The sequence below is a fragment of the Sceloporus undulatus genome, chromosome 4 (assembly GCF_019175285.1).
Source record: "Sceloporus undulatus isolate JIND9_A2432 ecotype Alabama chromosome 4, SceUnd_v1.1, whole genome shotgun sequence".
Classification (NCBI taxonomy): Eukaryota; Metazoa; Chordata; class Lepidosauria; order Squamata; family Phrynosomatidae; genus Sceloporus; species Sceloporus undulatus.
The window spans coordinates 13,292,668-13,310,093 of NC_056525.1; the positions used below are offsets into that span (position 1 = coordinate 13,292,668).

Here is a 17,426-nt window from a genome sequence, read left to right on the forward strand (position 1 = left end):
GGAAGTACTTGTGAAGCAAGGAGAAAAATCCTTTTCTCACCTATGTGTTAAAACATAGAATGGAGTCATGGGTTATCTCTATGGACTCTTGTCTCCAAGAAATGGAGATCTCATACTCTGAGTCCAGCATTGGAAATAGGGAATGTCTAAACTAGGACTGAAGATATTACATTGGGCTCTTGGTATCTGCTGGAGTTTGGTTCCAGACTCACTTTCCATTTTTTTGGAGATACCAAAATCCATGAATGCCCAAGTTATAGTGAAATGGTGTCACTTATATAAAATAGCAAAATCAAGGTTTGCTTTTGGATTTTTAAAAAATATTTTCAAGCTGTGGTTGTTTGAATCTCTGGACAAGGAATCCATCGCTATGGAGAGTCAACTGTATCATCGTCATCATCACCACCACACTAGGAGGTGCAATTTGGGAAAATATATTAAAGAAACATTTACAGAAAATTTCTTACCCAACCCTAGTCTTGCCATATCATGACATCTAAATCAGCCAGTTCTGGGCCCTTTGTTGCTTTCTCCTGATGTGACATCTCTAGGTAATTTTATTCATTCTTATTATCGTCAGTATCATCTTTATGCTGATATATATCTCTTTATTCAGCTGTATATTTCTATTGCAGAACTTTCTTCTGCTGTTCAGCAGCATCTCTCTCAGCTATTCCGACATGGATACTTAATCATCGCCTAAAACTTGATGTGGCAAATATAAAACTGCTCATTTTTCTTCCAAAGCCTTCTTCCCAACACACATTCTCCATTACTGTCAATTATTTTCCCCTTTATGGAAGAAGCACATAGTGTTGTATTTTTTATTTTGTTTTGTTTTACTCTTCCGTGTGATTTGATACTCACACTGAGGTCGTAACAAATCCATGATGCTTTTTTCTTTATAATATTGCCAGAATCAGATCTCTTAAAGCAAAGACTTTTGTTGATCTTTGGTCCTTTCCCATCATGATTACTGTAATCATCTCATTTTAATCACCTGGTTTCTATTATGATATTCCCCTTCCTCGTATCACTCCACTTCTGAAGTCCTTTCAGTTATTTGTTCTTTTGCTCATTGGTTGCCTGATCTTTTTAGGATCTAGCACAAGTTTCTAGTTTTATGCTTTATCCACCTTGAATCCCATTGTGGGACAAAGGTGGGATATAAATCCTTGATAATAAATAAAATAAAATAAAGCTTTAAAGCAGGGGTTCCCAATCTGGTGTGTCCACACCCTCAGGGGGTATGAGATGGATTTTCAGGGGGTGTGACAAAGAGTGGTTTGAGTCCTTGAGTGATGAGTCACAACTCATCACTCAGCCAGCTCCTAGTGTGCCTTGAGAAGTGGTAGTAGGTGGCCGTCTTGCATAGATAGTAATCACATTGTTTATTTAATCAAAAGGTGATAATTTTACAATTTACAATACTTTTTCTGAATGAATCAGAATCTAATTGTTCACATTAGATTGGCATTTTATGTAGGGAGTTAAAAGCTTTTTTTAAGTTCAATTTGTTCACATGCAGTACTGTATTGTATGTGATTCAATTTCAGGTTTAAAAATTAGAAATTGGACTTCTTCATCTTCAAATGTGGTATTAATTTTGTAGGAGGTGCAAATATTAACCAAACATTTCCTAGGGCCATGGGCATCAAAAAGTTTGTGGAACAATGCTTTTTAAAACCTTATGTGATCTAATTCCCCCACCACACATATACCTTTCTTGAAGCCCTCATTTCTCTTTACCATCTTGTTCAGGATTTTTGTTCTATGGCCTCTATGTTTCTTGTCTGACTTGGGATTTCTTCCTCTTTGGTTCAGCTTTGCCCTATTTCTCATCCTGCCCCATATTCTTAGGACTGTCGTACTGAGTTTTCACAACTGTTAAAGCTATACAGCCATGCAGTGCAAAAATGCCAGCTAAAAGAATTCTGACAGGAGTGTATATGACATGGAGTGGCTGTTTTGTGTTCTGCTGCTGTCACCTTCAGTGACGAACAGAAGAAATAAGAATGGGACGTAATGGAACTGAAACAGGTGGAGCAGCAAGAAGAACTGGAATAGTGGGGAGACACAGCTGGGTGACGCACAGTCTATAAAAGAGGGGAGAGGAAGCAAGCAAAGAGGAAGATGGGTGACTAAATGCAAAATTACTATAGTCATGCTCCCATAACATGGGGAAATGCTCCAATGGTGACCAGTCAAAGCCTGGGAATTGCAGCAACAACATGTAGCAAAAGATGGGTAGGTGAGAAGCGTGAAGGTCTGGCTGAAAATGGCCAAATGCCATGTGAGCTGGGTTTATATCGCCATGAAATCAAGTTTTAAAGTCTCACAAGATTAGCAGTCTCTCAAGACTTCACCTGAGATCTGGAGCTAGATTTTGTCAGATCCCATGTGAAATTTCACAACAGCCTTGCTCCCATGAGATTTCAGGCATTAGACTCTGAGCACCTGCTCCGAGTCCAGAAAAGCCCTGGCACCAGGCAGTGAAGCTGTGTGGTGCAAACATCAACCCTATGGGAGCATCAGTATAAGTCTTCTAGCATGAACTTCAGCAAGATCAACAACCTGAAATTTGAGATAATTCAATATAACTTGATGCATACTGAGGCAAAAAAAAGAAGAACTAAATTCACATGTTCATGGATAGGAACCAAAATAGTACACTAGTTAAGGGATAACTCTTTGGCTGTGGTGATTCTCTGAGAGAAAGATGAACTTAGATGGAGTTTTAATCTCATCTGATTTAGCAAGACTCTTAGATAGAGAACACATACACAATCAGAAGTATTGAAAAGAATATGTTAATGGGATTGAAATAGAAAACACAGAATAAAAACAAAGAATGGGGTTACACAGAGAGCGCACAGGATAACCTGATATACAGAAAATACATTTAGCTGACAATGGGTTAAAGAGAAAATGATGGTTACAAATGAAAGAAAAACAGACTGTTTTTGCAGTTCCCAGGGCAGTTCGACCCACCACAATTCATAAAAATGCAACAATGCCCCTCAAATAATTTGAGCTTTGAATCCTATCCTTACAGTTAAATCTATCTGATGGATCATTGCCTTCCATGAATTCCCCACACCTTTTTCTATCCCCCTAAAATATCTCAGGAGGTCTATCTTTTCTTTTATAACTGAGTCACTCATTTTAATTTGAGGTCACAATATTATATTTTGAACTGCTTAGAATGTTCTCTTACGTCATGCTTAAAAAATTAATAGAACACCACTCTTATCCAAAACTCACACCTGACTTTAATTCCCCACAGGGGGTCATTTTTTATTTTATTTTTAACAATTTGAATATGTTAATTATAACAAAAGTTTCTGTAGCTGTTGTTTATGACTGATACACAAATCAATCTTACTTTGATCATGAAAACTGAGAGTTCTGCTGCCAGTCTGTAGTACGGAAATAATAACACAGACCTATCTTACAATCCTTGTTGATATAAGAATTGCAGCCAGATAAAGTACATTACTAAGAATACTATAAGAACCTACCTTGAAGTTTTATTTTGCTCTCCACTGACTAGTGGTCTATGAAAGGAGCATTGCCAATGGCCATACAAATTAAAGTCCCATTGCCTGTACAGGTCTAACCAAAGACAATTTGCACTGCTCTCAAAAGTGAAATAAGGTTACATGATGCAATGAGTTTCTTGAAACTGGAGCAAGGGCACAAGTTGCCTGGCTTCTATGAGAAGCAGTACTGTAGAGAAGAAGGCTATAATAAGCAGGGCACCTACTGTCAGAAAAAGAAAAAGCTGCAGGATTTGTCAACACGTGTCACACACTGCACTTGAAATCCAAGCAAATAAAAAAAACCTGAATTTAAGAAAATTCCTTAATTGCACTGTAATCTGATACATGCTTACCTAGGAGTATATCACAGGAGATTCACTGATATTTTATGTCAAGTACACATCACATACAATCAAAAACCATATATTAGAGAAATTTTGGCTTGTGGTAAACTGTGTTCATACAAAAAAGTAGTCAGAATACTGGACATACAAAACAACAACAACCACAGAATACACCACCCTGCATTCAACCAGGCACACTGCATTTGTCAATAGGATGTTATAGAGAATACATATACCTCATTGTCTGCTTCTACGTTCCATTTATACAGACAACATATCAGAATCATTTTTTTCTCAAACTGACCACTAGTCAAACAAACAACGGAAATTCACATTCTTGCCAGCTGATTAAGGCAGAAACAAGTGAAAAGGTTGTTTCATATGCTTCTGAGGGGAACAGATAATGTTTTAATACTAAAACTAAACAGAACAAATAAAATATGTTCAAACCTAAAAGATTAAAAATGCAATTTCAAAACATATAAATAAAGGAAAACACAATACCCACCCATAAAAATCCTCTTCAACAAAAAGGGATCAGTTGTTTAAGCCCTGCCTGAACAAATGGGCTTTGTTTTCTGGTAGAAAGGCAATGAGGAGGAAGCCATCCTACATCCTGCTGTAGGAAGGTCCAGAATTTGAGAGAGCATGATTTAGAATTAGAGAAGGCAAATGAGATAGAAAATATTAATAGAAAGAGGATAAGTAAGAACTTTGAGTGAAACACCATTCAGAGACATAAAGATAGTTTTAAATACAGCAGTAGTGAAGCGAGAAGCACTGAACATCTAAGCTGACACGGCAGGAGTGAAAAAACTAAAGGGGGAGAAGTGAAGCCAATGGTAAAAATACAGTGCGCCCACTCCATATGTGGGTGCACCATATGCGGCTTCCTGTTTATATCATTAAATGAATGGCAGCACACTCGCCATGAGCGCTTGCTACGCTGTTGCAAGCACGAGCCTCATTATATTGAATATGGCTCAAGCTTAAGCGGGATTTGCCTTACATAATACATATACAGAATCTGGTACATAAGAAAATAACCCAGTTCACTGTGGATTGTTCATCTGCATGCTCCAGGGAGTGACTGAAGTCATGGTGTATATTCATCTGCCAAGATGACATTTAATTACTCTGAGGATGGATGCAGAATCCATGAAATCTGTCCTTCTGTAAAACTGATGTCAGACTGTCAGATGGTTTGCTACAACAAAGTGGCTAACTTTCTTGAAAATTGTCCACATTTCCATACTATGATTTTATGTGTGTGTGTGATTTATGTTCTAGAACTGAAGTGCCAATACTGGGGAATCTGGGGACATTTTCCACATTCTAACCACTCTGTGGGCTGTGCCACCCCCTTCCATGAAACTGGAAGCAGCCACAAATAAAATTGTTTGTGTTTTAATCCCAAAGTATTCTCGGGGGAAACGGGGTGTGTGTGTGTGCAAAATGAGCTGGGGGTGCATGCTCTCCACCCCAATCTAGACTATTTAAATTTTATAACATAAAACAGTATGACACATTCCTAGTTTATTGAAAATTATCATCTATTCCTTTTATCATAGAGCACAAAAAGAGGGTTACTGGCCCACAGTCTTTCCATTTTTAAACCATGCAGTAGCACAACAGCTTGGTGAGTTGAAATACACATGGGAATACAATATGGTGCACATTTAGGGCATAATTATACATTTCATATTCAAATACCAACTTTAAACCCTAATCTAATTTTCAAGTGGGACAGGAAAATGTTAATGCCGCAATGTAAGTACACTTGTCTGTCTACATTTGCTGGGGTTAGGGCCACAGGATCCCCATGAATGAGGAAAAACCACAAATAACAAAAACAATATGTGTTTACCTGAGAGAACACCTCTCTAGGAAACTCTAGGTCCTCCAGTGCAACTCTGTGGTCAACATCTGCTAGAAACTGACCATAGAATTGTGTCAGAGGAGCTACAAATGCCTAGTTGAGTGTTCTCTCTAAGAATCTATAGGTCCTTCAGTGAGACTTTTGGTTAAAGTTGACCAAAGAGTTGTGCTGGAGGAGCTAGAGAGAATATATTAATAAAATCCGTCAAATATTAGAGAAATGGCTAGGCCATTTCTCCCTATCTTGCTGCTCTGACAGGCAACAAAACCTCAGCAGACTACAGAAGCCCCAATCCAGCTGTGGATACATTTGCCCATAAGCAGACTTCTACAGGTCCCTGTTTTAATCAAAGACCAGATCTTAAAACGTGATGTGAATTAATATATACAGTTGGCCCTTCTTATACACTGATTTTTTATACATGGATTCAAGCACCCACGGTTTGAAATTGTTCAAAAGAAAGTATAAATATCAAACTTTGATTTTCCAATTTTTATAAGGGACACCATTTTGCTATGTCATTATATTTAATGGGACTTGAGCATATGTGGATTTTGTTATCCACAGGGCATCTTTGAACCAAACTCCAGTGTATAACAAGGGTCCACTGTATATTTGCATAAATATATTTCCTTTCTTCAGGGCATTGCTTCCAATGAAATGTTCACCCAGTTACTTATTTCCAGAACAAAGGTAAGAAGCACATTACTTAGGTAAACATGCTATTTATAAGTCACCCCATATCTAAAAATGTTAAAAAAAATCTTATTACAGTAAAATGTAGCCAATAATACATATCAATTAATATAAATTAACAGCAAATAAATTTAAAAAACCCACAGAGCTAAAACAATGTTATTATTCAGAGCACAAAGAGAAAGGACCTGGAAAATTTAAAAAGTTCCTTGCCTAAGCAGAATAGTTCTCAGTTTTTGGCCCTCCAGATATTCTGGATTTCAATGGCCAGAAAGCCCAGGCAGCATGGTTAATAATCAGAGACTGTGAGAGATGAAGCTCCAAACATCTGAAGGATCTAAGATGGAGAACTACTGGCATATCACAATAAAAAATATGGATGAAGGCATATTGTGTATAGTACACACACAAAAAAGGGGCTATTCCCTATAGCAAGCAAATATGATATGTCACTGAGTGACAGACACTGTACCCTCTGCACAGAAACTCCACTGCCATCCTGAACAATTTAATGACATCCAAACAAGCCAAAATTTGGCAATCAAAGTGGCTGATATCACATTTGATGTAAAAACAGCATTTATAGTTAATCTCAAGGACTAATAACTTGAATACAACTAGCTTTTTAATGATCGGCAACAAAAACAAAAACAAAATCAGCACAATTTCAGTTGAGACTCTTTCACTAAGAGAAATGCACACAAATCTCAAGAATGATCAAGAGTATAGAACTAGCACCTCATTCTGAACATCCTGGTTCAAAGACAGAATCTGTCTGCAACTACTGTTATGCATTTTGAGGGTCTGTATAATATTTAGAATCATAAAGGAGAAAATTATTCCTAGAGCAATATACATAATAAAAAAGATATACAGACTTGCTGCCAACACTCAAAGTTTTGGCTTTTGGATCTTTATTGCTATAAAAGTCACTGGATTGGTATGTTAACGTTCCCCTGTACATCTCCTGAAGTGTAATTAAATACACCGATGTTTGCAGAAACAGTCATGGCACTTATGCAGACTGCTATAGCAGATTTTCTTTACGCATAAAACATTATTTACAGAAATATTCTCCGAGAATAATAATGACTAAAGTTTAGGGAAGAAAGACGGAGTGGAAAACAATACATTCTTTGTCCGTCATCTCTTTTAATCAGTACCATCTACCATTGGGTTTAAAATCTGTTGTCTAAAATGTGTAAAATAGGCTAAAACTAAACTAATCTAAAACTAGGAGAGATTACAATGTTCCAGTAACACCACCAACATATATCCAAGACCATTCTATTTCCACTTTTTTAAAGTAAACATATATTCAATACGGGTTGAATTTCCCTTATCCAAAATATTTGGCACCGGAAGTGTTTTGCATTTTGGATTTTTTTTCCAGATTTTGGAATATTTGCATGTACACAATGAGATTATCTTGGAGATGGGGCCCAAGTCTATACATGAGATTCACTTTTGTTTCACAGCAATATTATTTGTATTTCTATACCACCTAATAGTGAACTCTGCACTAAGCGGTTTACAATCTATAAACCAATTTCCCCCAACAAGCTAAGTACTCATTTTACTGACTTACAAAAGGATGGAAGGCTGAATCAACCTTGGAGCTCTGGGATCAAACTCATGACATTCTGGCTGCAATACTAGCATTTAAGCACTGCGCCACCAGGGTTTCATTTACACCTTATCTTGTTGTTGTGTGCCTTCAAGTCATTTCTGACTTATGGCAGCCCTAAGGTGACTCTATCACATATTTTGTTTGGCAAGATTGGCTCAGAAAGAGTTCACCTTTGACCTCTTCTGAGGCTCTGAGCATGTGACTTGCCCAAGATCACCCAGAGTGTTTCCATGGCTAAGAAGGGATTCGAACCCTGGTCTTCAGAGCTGTAGTCAAATGCTCAAAAGCACACCACACTGCCCCTTTACATACATAACCTGAGGGTAATTTATGAATTTATTTTATAAATATTATTAATAGGTTTGTGCATGGAACAAAATTTGTATACACTGAACTATCAGAAAGCAAAGGTGTCACTATCTCAACCATCCAAGTGAATAATTTTGGATTGTTGAATATTTCTGAATCCTGAATAAGGGATATTCAACCTGTACAAACTTGCTCTGTACTTTAACAAGCCTTAAAATAGGACACTTCTAATAGCTCTATTCCATGCCTTCCCTTGCATTTTCAGTTTGTTTGGGAAAATTCAGTTACCTGTTTTTCCAGCTATTTCTTTCCATTTACCTTTACACACAATACCCCAAATCCTCTCATCTCATACCTTCTTCCTTGTATGAGTCACAGCCCTTCATAGCTTTATGTCTGCCATTACAATCCAGTTTTCCATGCTGTTAGAAAGTAATGTCAGGATTCAATACATTTTATTATATAATGTTTGAGGATACTTCTGAGCATCTTTATAAAAGGAGCTTGCAACAAAATGTTTCAGTAAACCTTCAAACCCTAACAGGATCTAGTCACCCAAGCCCTCCTGCATGACTGTACAACAGGGGTAGGCAACCTGCAGCCCGGCGAGGCCTTGGGACCGGTCCCAGCCTGGTCCTGCCACCGACTGCCACCGGGGCCTTTGGCCTCTCGCGCACAGGGGCAAGGGGGGCAATTGTCTATAGACGCCTCAGAAACATGCATTTATATTAAAAAAATTTTAAATCAGCAAATTTTTTGCGTATCCTCCACTTTTTTTTAAAAAAAGTGTCCACCATTTGAAAATGTTGTCCTACATTTGTCCCAGTTTGTTTATTTATTTAAATTTTTTTAAAAAATATTTAATTATTTATTTTTTGGCTTCGGCCCCCCCAGTTGTCTGAGGGACAGCAACCTGGCCCCCGGCTCAAAACGGTTGCCTACCCCTGCTGTACAATCTGTAAGAGTCTCCAGACTCTTTACTTTTTCATTTTGCTTTCTCATATCTATCTTGTGGCCATTGAGTATACTCAGGTCTCCTTGGGCTGCTGAGGGGGAGGCTGGCCCACCACTATACATATACAGCGTATTTCATGCCAGCCTAATGTTCCTCCCTAAATACGCCAATATATAAATTTAATTTCTCAGTAACATCTTTGAACTTCTTTAAGCACAAGACTATAGGTTTTGCTATTACAAGGAATAAATTTTAAAAATGCAACATTCACCTGCATTCATTATAAATGTAAGCAAAATGTAAGCAAAATGATGAAAGTCACAGTAAAGATATATGGAGTCAAATGTACACATTTATCATTGTTACACACTTTGTGTGGTAGATTAGCAATGTTTTGTGTGGGTGCCAAACATTTTGAGAAAAACAAGTTGGGAGTTTAACATAAGGTCACAATATAATAAAAAATAAGAGATTTTAACTGCATCTCCTGTTTTCCCAACCTAAAAGAAACAAAGTATTTGTTTGCTGTCTCCCTCCAAATTTCTGCATATATAAAAGTAATACGGTAATTATTTACCCAAGAAAGATAAATACAGTCACCCCTCCTTTTTCGTGGGGTATCCGTTCTGGACCTCTGCCCAAAAATGGAGTTTCGCTTATATTCAAGCCCCATTGGCTAGAATATAGGCATGTGGCTGCGAGCACACAAGTGCTCCTCAAACATGTGCCCCATTGTTTCCCTCTCTGTTCATCCCTCACACATAGGAGAGGGACGCGAGTCTCAAGACCATGAGAATGGAGGGAGGACTGTAGATTTAGATTTCATGGAGGCCCTACTCACCTGTGACGGCATCATAAAATTCCTCTTCACTATTCATTCTTTTCGGTTGTATTTTTTTCTGCGCCAGATGGTTCTTTCCTCTAACACATAGCTTTTCCTGATGTGATTGAAGTTTTTCATACAAAGTAAAATCCTTCCAGATGATCTGTTTAGACAGAAGAAAGACAGGTATGTGTTTTTTTTTTTGTTTTTGTTTTTTTTAAGTTACCTTTGACAATTAAAAAAATCCTCAAATTTCCCATTTCTGAAAAATATTAACCAAATGAATTCTTACACTTCAGTGCACTGGCATACAACAAAATGAAACATAAAACATAAAATTTATTTTAACGATGCGGTGAAATATGTGAAGTATAGCAATTATAGTACAGAGGGACCTTGGTATCCGCTGGAGTTTGGTTCAAGGACCTACCCACTCCCATGGATACCGAAATCTGATGAGGATGCTCAAGTCCTATTGTATAGAATGGCACAGTAAAATGGTGTCCCTAATATACAATTATACAGTACAAATATACAAAATCAAGGTTTGTTTTTTGGATCACTTTACTACCACCTATCTACCTACCAGCCAGGGACAGTTGAATCCGTGGACAGAGAATCCATGGATACAGACTATATGGGAATTCACAAAGCCAGTGAAATAGGCCATCGTTTGGCAGTAATGCCCTCCTGCATTTTACAAACACATCAGTCGTTAGGCAAAATAATGTATTACCACCGATCTGGCATTAGAGAGCCAGCGATATGTGGTGGTTTGAGAACTAATATTTTAGAATGGACTATGTCTCTTCCAATTCTATGATTCTATGACTCTGGAGGGAGGCTCAGTGGTTAAGACGCTGACTCTGATGACTGCAAGGTTGGCAGTTTGAGGAGTGAACTCCTGTCATTAGTCCCAGCTTCTGCTAACCTAGTAGTTCGAAAGCATGTAAAAGTGCAAGTAGATAAATAGGTACCACTTTGGTGGGAAGGTAATAGTGCTCTGTGCAGTCATGCTGGCCACATGATCACAAAGCAGTCTTTGACAATGCTGGTTCTTCGTCTTGGTAACAGAGGTGAGCACCGTACAGTCGGACACAACTTCACTACCTTGTCAAAGGAGAAACCTTCACCTTTACTTTATGACTCTGGAGACCAGGGTTCGAATCCCCGCTTAGCCATGGAAACTCACTGGGTGACCTTGAGCAAGCCAACTTTTTCAGCCTCAGTGGAAGGCAAAGGCAAACTCCCTCTGAACAAAACTTGCCACAAAAATCCCATGATAATTTCACTTTAGGGCAGAGGTTCTCAACATTTGAGCCTCCAGCTGTTTTGACTTCAGCACCCAGAAGGCTTTGCCAGCATGGCCAATAATGAAGAAATCTGGGAGATGAAGTCAAAAACACCTGGAGGACCAGAGGTTGAGAACTATTGCTTTAGGGTCATCATAAGTCAGAAACTACTTGAAGGTAGACAACAACAACAAACAACAGGGATTCTGGCAATGACAATACTAAAAACTAAAGCCTATACTGAAAACCAAGGACACTTTTCTCTGACATCAAGGTGGCAACAACTGAACAAAATAACTTAAAATAAAGATTCAAATGGGAAAGAGCAGAAAAAGAATCTATCATATCCTGCCGCTTGATAGAGACAAAGGCTTTTTAAAATCTCACAGCAAGGTGCTTATCCACTTTTTGGTAATGTTTATAATCTTTTGCATTTCAATTCCTTCTCTCTAATGACTGTATCGCTCCTGAGCCATCTAAGCATATGTACAACAATATACCATCTTAGGCATCACTCTATAACTCATATAAGGTGGACTGTATTCCATGAAAGCCCAGTAAACTTTGTTCTTTTCAATAGCATAATGCTTGTATTTTCATCAACACTACTTTGATCTAATCCTTTTAATATATTTAAGCCTTAATGTAATTGACTCAGTCTGTACATTTTGCATTTCATTTTCTCCCAACCTCACTGCTGACTAACCAGACCACCAACAAAATCATGTGTATACTTTTATGTATCTCATGAAATGAAGCAAATCCCATAATAAATGTGACAGGACTTTACAAATGCCCAAACCACCATTTTGCTACAATCCAAGGAAGTTTAAGTGTGGCACCCTAAGAAATAATCATGATATACTGTGAACATTCCTACAGAGGATATTCCAAAAATGTGGTGGCATTATAGAGACAACCCTATCTTCACAGTTTCCCATTCTAGTTTGCATACAAAGCATGGTTTTCATCAGCATAATTAATTGCAAACTACAGCTTGACCAAGCTAGAAGTCAGTTAAGTGACATGAACACATAAACCCAAAACTCAAACATAGTCAATCTATGATTTGGGGCTATCTGTGAACCAAGGCATAAAGCTGATGTTTAACAGACTGTGATTAATGAAGTATGCACATATGCAAAATCCCTAAAATTGGGACTCAATGTGGCTTACAATTCAAAAGAACAATACAGTTAAAAACATGCAAAGATAAGCATTAAAATTGAATTAAACTATTACAGTATTTTTAAAAATCACTCATTAAAAAGAAAATGCATTTTAAAAAGTAAGCACTTAAAAACAGTACAATTACAACAGAAAACACCCTCCCAAATCCATTCTTTAAATAATTTCGGTTTTAAAAGCCTATCTGAATAAAAATGTTTTAGCCTGCTGATGCAAAAACAAGGAGGGAGCCATTCTGGCCACCCTGGAAAATCTAAGGGCAGCCACTGAGAAGGTCCTCTCTCATGACCCCACCAACCATGCTTGTGATGGTGGTAGGGCTAAGAGAAGGGTCTGTCCTGAGGCCGGCTCATACAGCAAGATACAGTCTGCCAAATAGCCTGGACCTGAGCCATATAGGGCTTTATAGGGCATAACCAGCATTTTGAATTCTGCCCAGAAACAAACTGACAGCCGGTGGAGCTGTTTCAACAGGAGCATTGTTTAGTCTGTTACCTGCCCCAGTTAAGTCTGGCTGCAGCTCTTTGGACTAGCTGAAGTTTACAAACACTCTTCAAAGGCAGCTCCAATTAAGGAGCATTACAGTAGTCCAAACCAGATGTAACTAAGGTATGTACCACCATAGCCAGATCTGGGATCTCAAGGAATGGGAGAAGTTGGCACATAAGCATTAGATGTGCAAAAGCACTCCGGGTCACTGCAGAAACCTGGGATTCCAGGATCAAAGTTGTATCCAGGACTAGATACAACTGTGATCCTGTTTCTTCAGCAGGAGTGTAACCCCATTTAACATTGGCTGAATCCCTGTTCCCTGATCTGCCTTCTGAATGATCAGGAACACCTCTTGTCTTCTTTGGATTAAGTTTCAATTTGCATGCCCTCATTCAGTTCAGGCACTGCTTCAGGACCAGGACAGCCGCCATGGATTGGGTTGGAAAGTAGTAGTAGAATTTGGTATCATTCATATATTGATGACCCTGCACCCAAAAACGCAGGACAACATCTCCAAGCAGTTTCATGTATATGTTGAATAGCATGGGAGACAAAACAGAACCCTAAGGGGCCCCATAGGTCAATGGCCAGGCTGCCGAACAAAATTCCCTCAGCACCACCTTCTGGATTCACTCTGCCTCTGGATAGAGGGGCAGCAAAAGTTTAAAGATCAAGATGACCAAACAAATGTACAGGGGAAAGACAACATTGTTGCTTAATGCAGTAAAAATAATACTAGCACAGATTATCATCACAAAAGCTGCTTACTAACAACGATGTACATACAGTATTATTATTGTTATTCATACAGTACGGTATTTATATCAGTCGAGGATTTTTTATTTTTATTTTTTTATTTTGTGGTTTTTGTTGACAGTTTCCATACTTGCCTCCCTACAACACCCAAAGAGATTTTAAAAAATAGCTCTTGCATTTGAAAAAGCAGTTTAACATGAGTTTCTGAAAGGGGTATTTCAATGAAGAAACAGTCATCAGATGTAGTTTGATTTTAAGCTGCCATGGATCAGAGAGGTTTAAAAAGATGTTTGGACATGTATGCAGACATCCTTCTTACAAATCATGTTAGCAGACAGTTTTATTATAAAGTAGCCCAAACCTGTGCTATTAATGGCAGTACTTAACAGTTGTTTAAACTTTGGGGTTCAGTACCCATTCGGGGCATACTACAAACTCGCACTACATCTGTTAGGCAAACAAGTCTAGAATTCAAATCTTGTGTGCAAATGTATAGAATCATAGAATCATAGAATCTTAGAGTTGGAAGAGACCACAAGGGCCATCCAGTCAAACCCCCTGCCATGCAGGAAATCCAAATCAAAGCATCCCCAACAGATGGCCATCTAGCCTCTGCTTAAAGACCTCCAAGGAAGGAGACTCCACTACACTCCGGGGGAGTTTGTTCCACTGTCGAACAGCCCTTACTGTCAGGAAGTTCCTCCTAATGTTCAGGTGGAATCTCTTTTCCTGTAGCTTGCATCCATTGTTCCGGGTCCTGTTCTCTGGAGCAGCAGAAAACAAGCTTGCTCCCTCCTCAATGTGACATCCTTTCAAATATTTAAACAGGGCTATCATATCACCTCTTAACCTTCTCTTCTCCAGGCTAAACATCCCCAGCTCCCTGAGTCGTTCCTCATAGGACAAGGTTTCCAGACCTTTCACCATTTTAGTCGCCCTCCTCTGGACATGCTCCAGTTTCTCAATGTCCTTTTTGAATTGTGGTGCCCAGAACTGGACACAATATTCCAGGTGGGGCCTGACCAGAGCAGAATACAGTGGCACTATTACTTCTCTTGATCTAGACACTATACTTTTATTGATGCAGCCTAAAATTGCATTGGCCTTTTTAGCTGCCACATCACACTGTTGACTCATGTTCAACTTATGGTCGACTTGGACTCCCAGATCCCTTTCACATGTACTTTCATTCAGCAATGTGTCCCCCATCCTATATCTGTGCATTTCATTTTTCTGCCCTAAGTGCAGTACCTTACATTTCTCTGTGTTGAATTTCATTTTGTTAGCTTTGGCCCAGCTTTCTAGTCTATTCAGATCATTTTGAATGTTGGTCCTGTCCTCTGGAGTATTAACTATTCCTCCTAATTTGGTGTCATCTGCAAATTCGATAAGTGTGCTCCCAATTCTGTCATCCAGATCATTGATAAAGATGTTGAATAACACTGGGCCCAGGACAGAGCCCTGTGGGACCCCACTGGTCACTTCCCTCCAGGAGGAAAAAGAGCCATTGTTGAGCACCCTTTGGGTTCGGCCGGTCAACCAATTACAGATCCATTTAACAGTTACTTTGTCTAGCCCACATTTTACAAGCTTGTTTGCAAGTATGTCATGGGAAACCTTGTCAAAGGCCTTACTGAAATCAAGATATACTATATCCACAGCATTCCCTTCATCTACCAAGCTGGTAATTTTATCAAAGAAAGAGATTGGATTTGTCTGGCATGACTTGTTTCTCTGAAACCCATGATGACTTTTTGTGATTATGGCATTGCTTTCTAGATGTTCACAGACCCTCTGTTTAATGATCTGCTCTAGAATCTTTCCTGGTATTGATGTCAGACTAACTGGACAATAATTGTTGGGATCCTCTTGTTTCCCCTTTTTGAAGATCGGGACAACATTTGCCCTCCGCCAGTCTGCTGGGACTTCTCCTGTTCTCCAGGAGTTCTCAAAGATTATTGCCAATGGCTCCAATATTACATTTGCCAGTTCTTTTAATACTCTTGGATGTAGTTCATCTGGTCCTGGAGACTTATATTCATTTAGATTAACAAGGTATTCCTCTACTATCTCTTTACTTATTCTGTGCTGAAATCCCCCTGTTCTGTCCTCTGCTCCATTATCCTCAGGTTGAGTACCCTTTGCCTTTTCTGAGAAGACTGAGGCAAAGAAGGTGTTGAGTAATTCTGCCTTTTCTCTGTCTTCTGTTAGCATTTTGCCATCTTCTCCACTCAGTGGCCCTATCGTTTCCTTCTTCTTCCTTTTGCTGCGGACATATCCAAAAAAGCCCTTTTTGTTGTTCTTAACCTCTCTAGCAAGCCTGAGTTCATTCTGCGCTTTAGCTTTTCTGACTTTACCCCTACACATGCCTGCTATTTCTTTGAATTCTTTTTTTGTGATTTCCCCCTTTTTCCATTTCTTATACATGTTCCGTTTAAAACTTAGCTCAGTTGAAAGTTCCTTAGTCATCCATCCTGGTTTCTTGAGACACCTCCCATTTTTATTTCTCACTGGAACTGTTTGAAATTGTGCCTTCAGTATCTCCCTTTTGAGAAACTCCCATCCGGTCTGAACTCCCTTCTCTTTTAGTATTTCTGACCATGGGATCACCCTCAATACTTCTCTAAGTTTACTGAAATCCGCTCTCCTAAAGTCTAGAATGCGTGTTTGACTATGCCTGGCTTCTCCTCTCCATTGTATAACAAACTCCAGGAGAACATGGCCACTTCCATCTAATGATCCCACCACTTGCACCCCATTAACCAAGTCATCCTTGTCGGTTAGGATCAGATCCAAAATTGCTGACCCCCTTGTTGCCTCTTCCACCTTTTGGACCATGAAATAGTCTTCCAGGCAAGTGAGGAATTTGCTAGACCTTGAGGATCTGCCTGAGTTTGACTTCCAACAAATATCAGGGTAGTTGAAGTCGCCCATCACTACTACATCTCTCTTTTCTGACTGTGTGGTCATCTGTTCTAGAAAGGCATCATCCAATTCCTCCGTCTGACTTGGGGGTCTGTAGTAGACTCCCACCATAACATCCTTGTTGTTTCCCTCCCCTTTGATTCTTATCCAGATGCTCTCCACTTGGCTTCCATGATTGATGTCCTGGATCTCTTCACTGGTGTAAATATCTCTGACATATAGTGCTATTCCTCCTCCTTTCCTGTTTGGCCTATTTCTCTTAAAAAGGTTATACCCCTCTATTTCCACATTCCAATCATGAGACTCGTCCCACCAGGTTTCAGTGATGCCTATTATATCATATTTGCTTTGCTGTACTAGGAGTTCGAGTTCATCTTGCTTATTTCCCATGCTCTGTGCATTGGTGTAGAGGCATCGCAGACCACAGGTCCCATTTACTTTTTGCTTGTGCAAGTTTATTTGCCTCCCACTGTTGGATCCTTGCACTTTTTTCTTGTTTCCTCTATGTCTGTTTGACTATTTTCTCCAGCCCTTTCGCCTTCCTTAATATTGTCTCCCTTCCCCACGGAACTCAGTTTAAAGCCCTCCTGATCAA

At 39.1% G+C, this 17,426-nt stretch overlaps 1 protein-coding gene across 3 annotated transcripts in view; it reads right to left on the bottom strand.

Moving 5' to 3' along the window:
• The window catches only part of OSBPL2 (oxysterol binding protein like 2), a 93,016-nt gene that overhangs the window by 48,929 nt on the left and 26,661 nt on the right, over positions 1 to 17,426 (bottom strand). For all 3 annotated transcript variants that reach the window (XM_042462710.1, XM_042462708.1, XM_042462709.1), the window contains one exon: positions 10,197 to 10,341. In XM_042462710.1, the coding sequence (XP_042318644.1) occupies positions 10,197 to 10,233 (37 nt within the window). In that variant the 5' untranslated portion in view covers positions 10,234 to 10,341. The remainder of the gene's footprint in view (positions 1 to 10,196; positions 10,342 to 17,426) is intronic.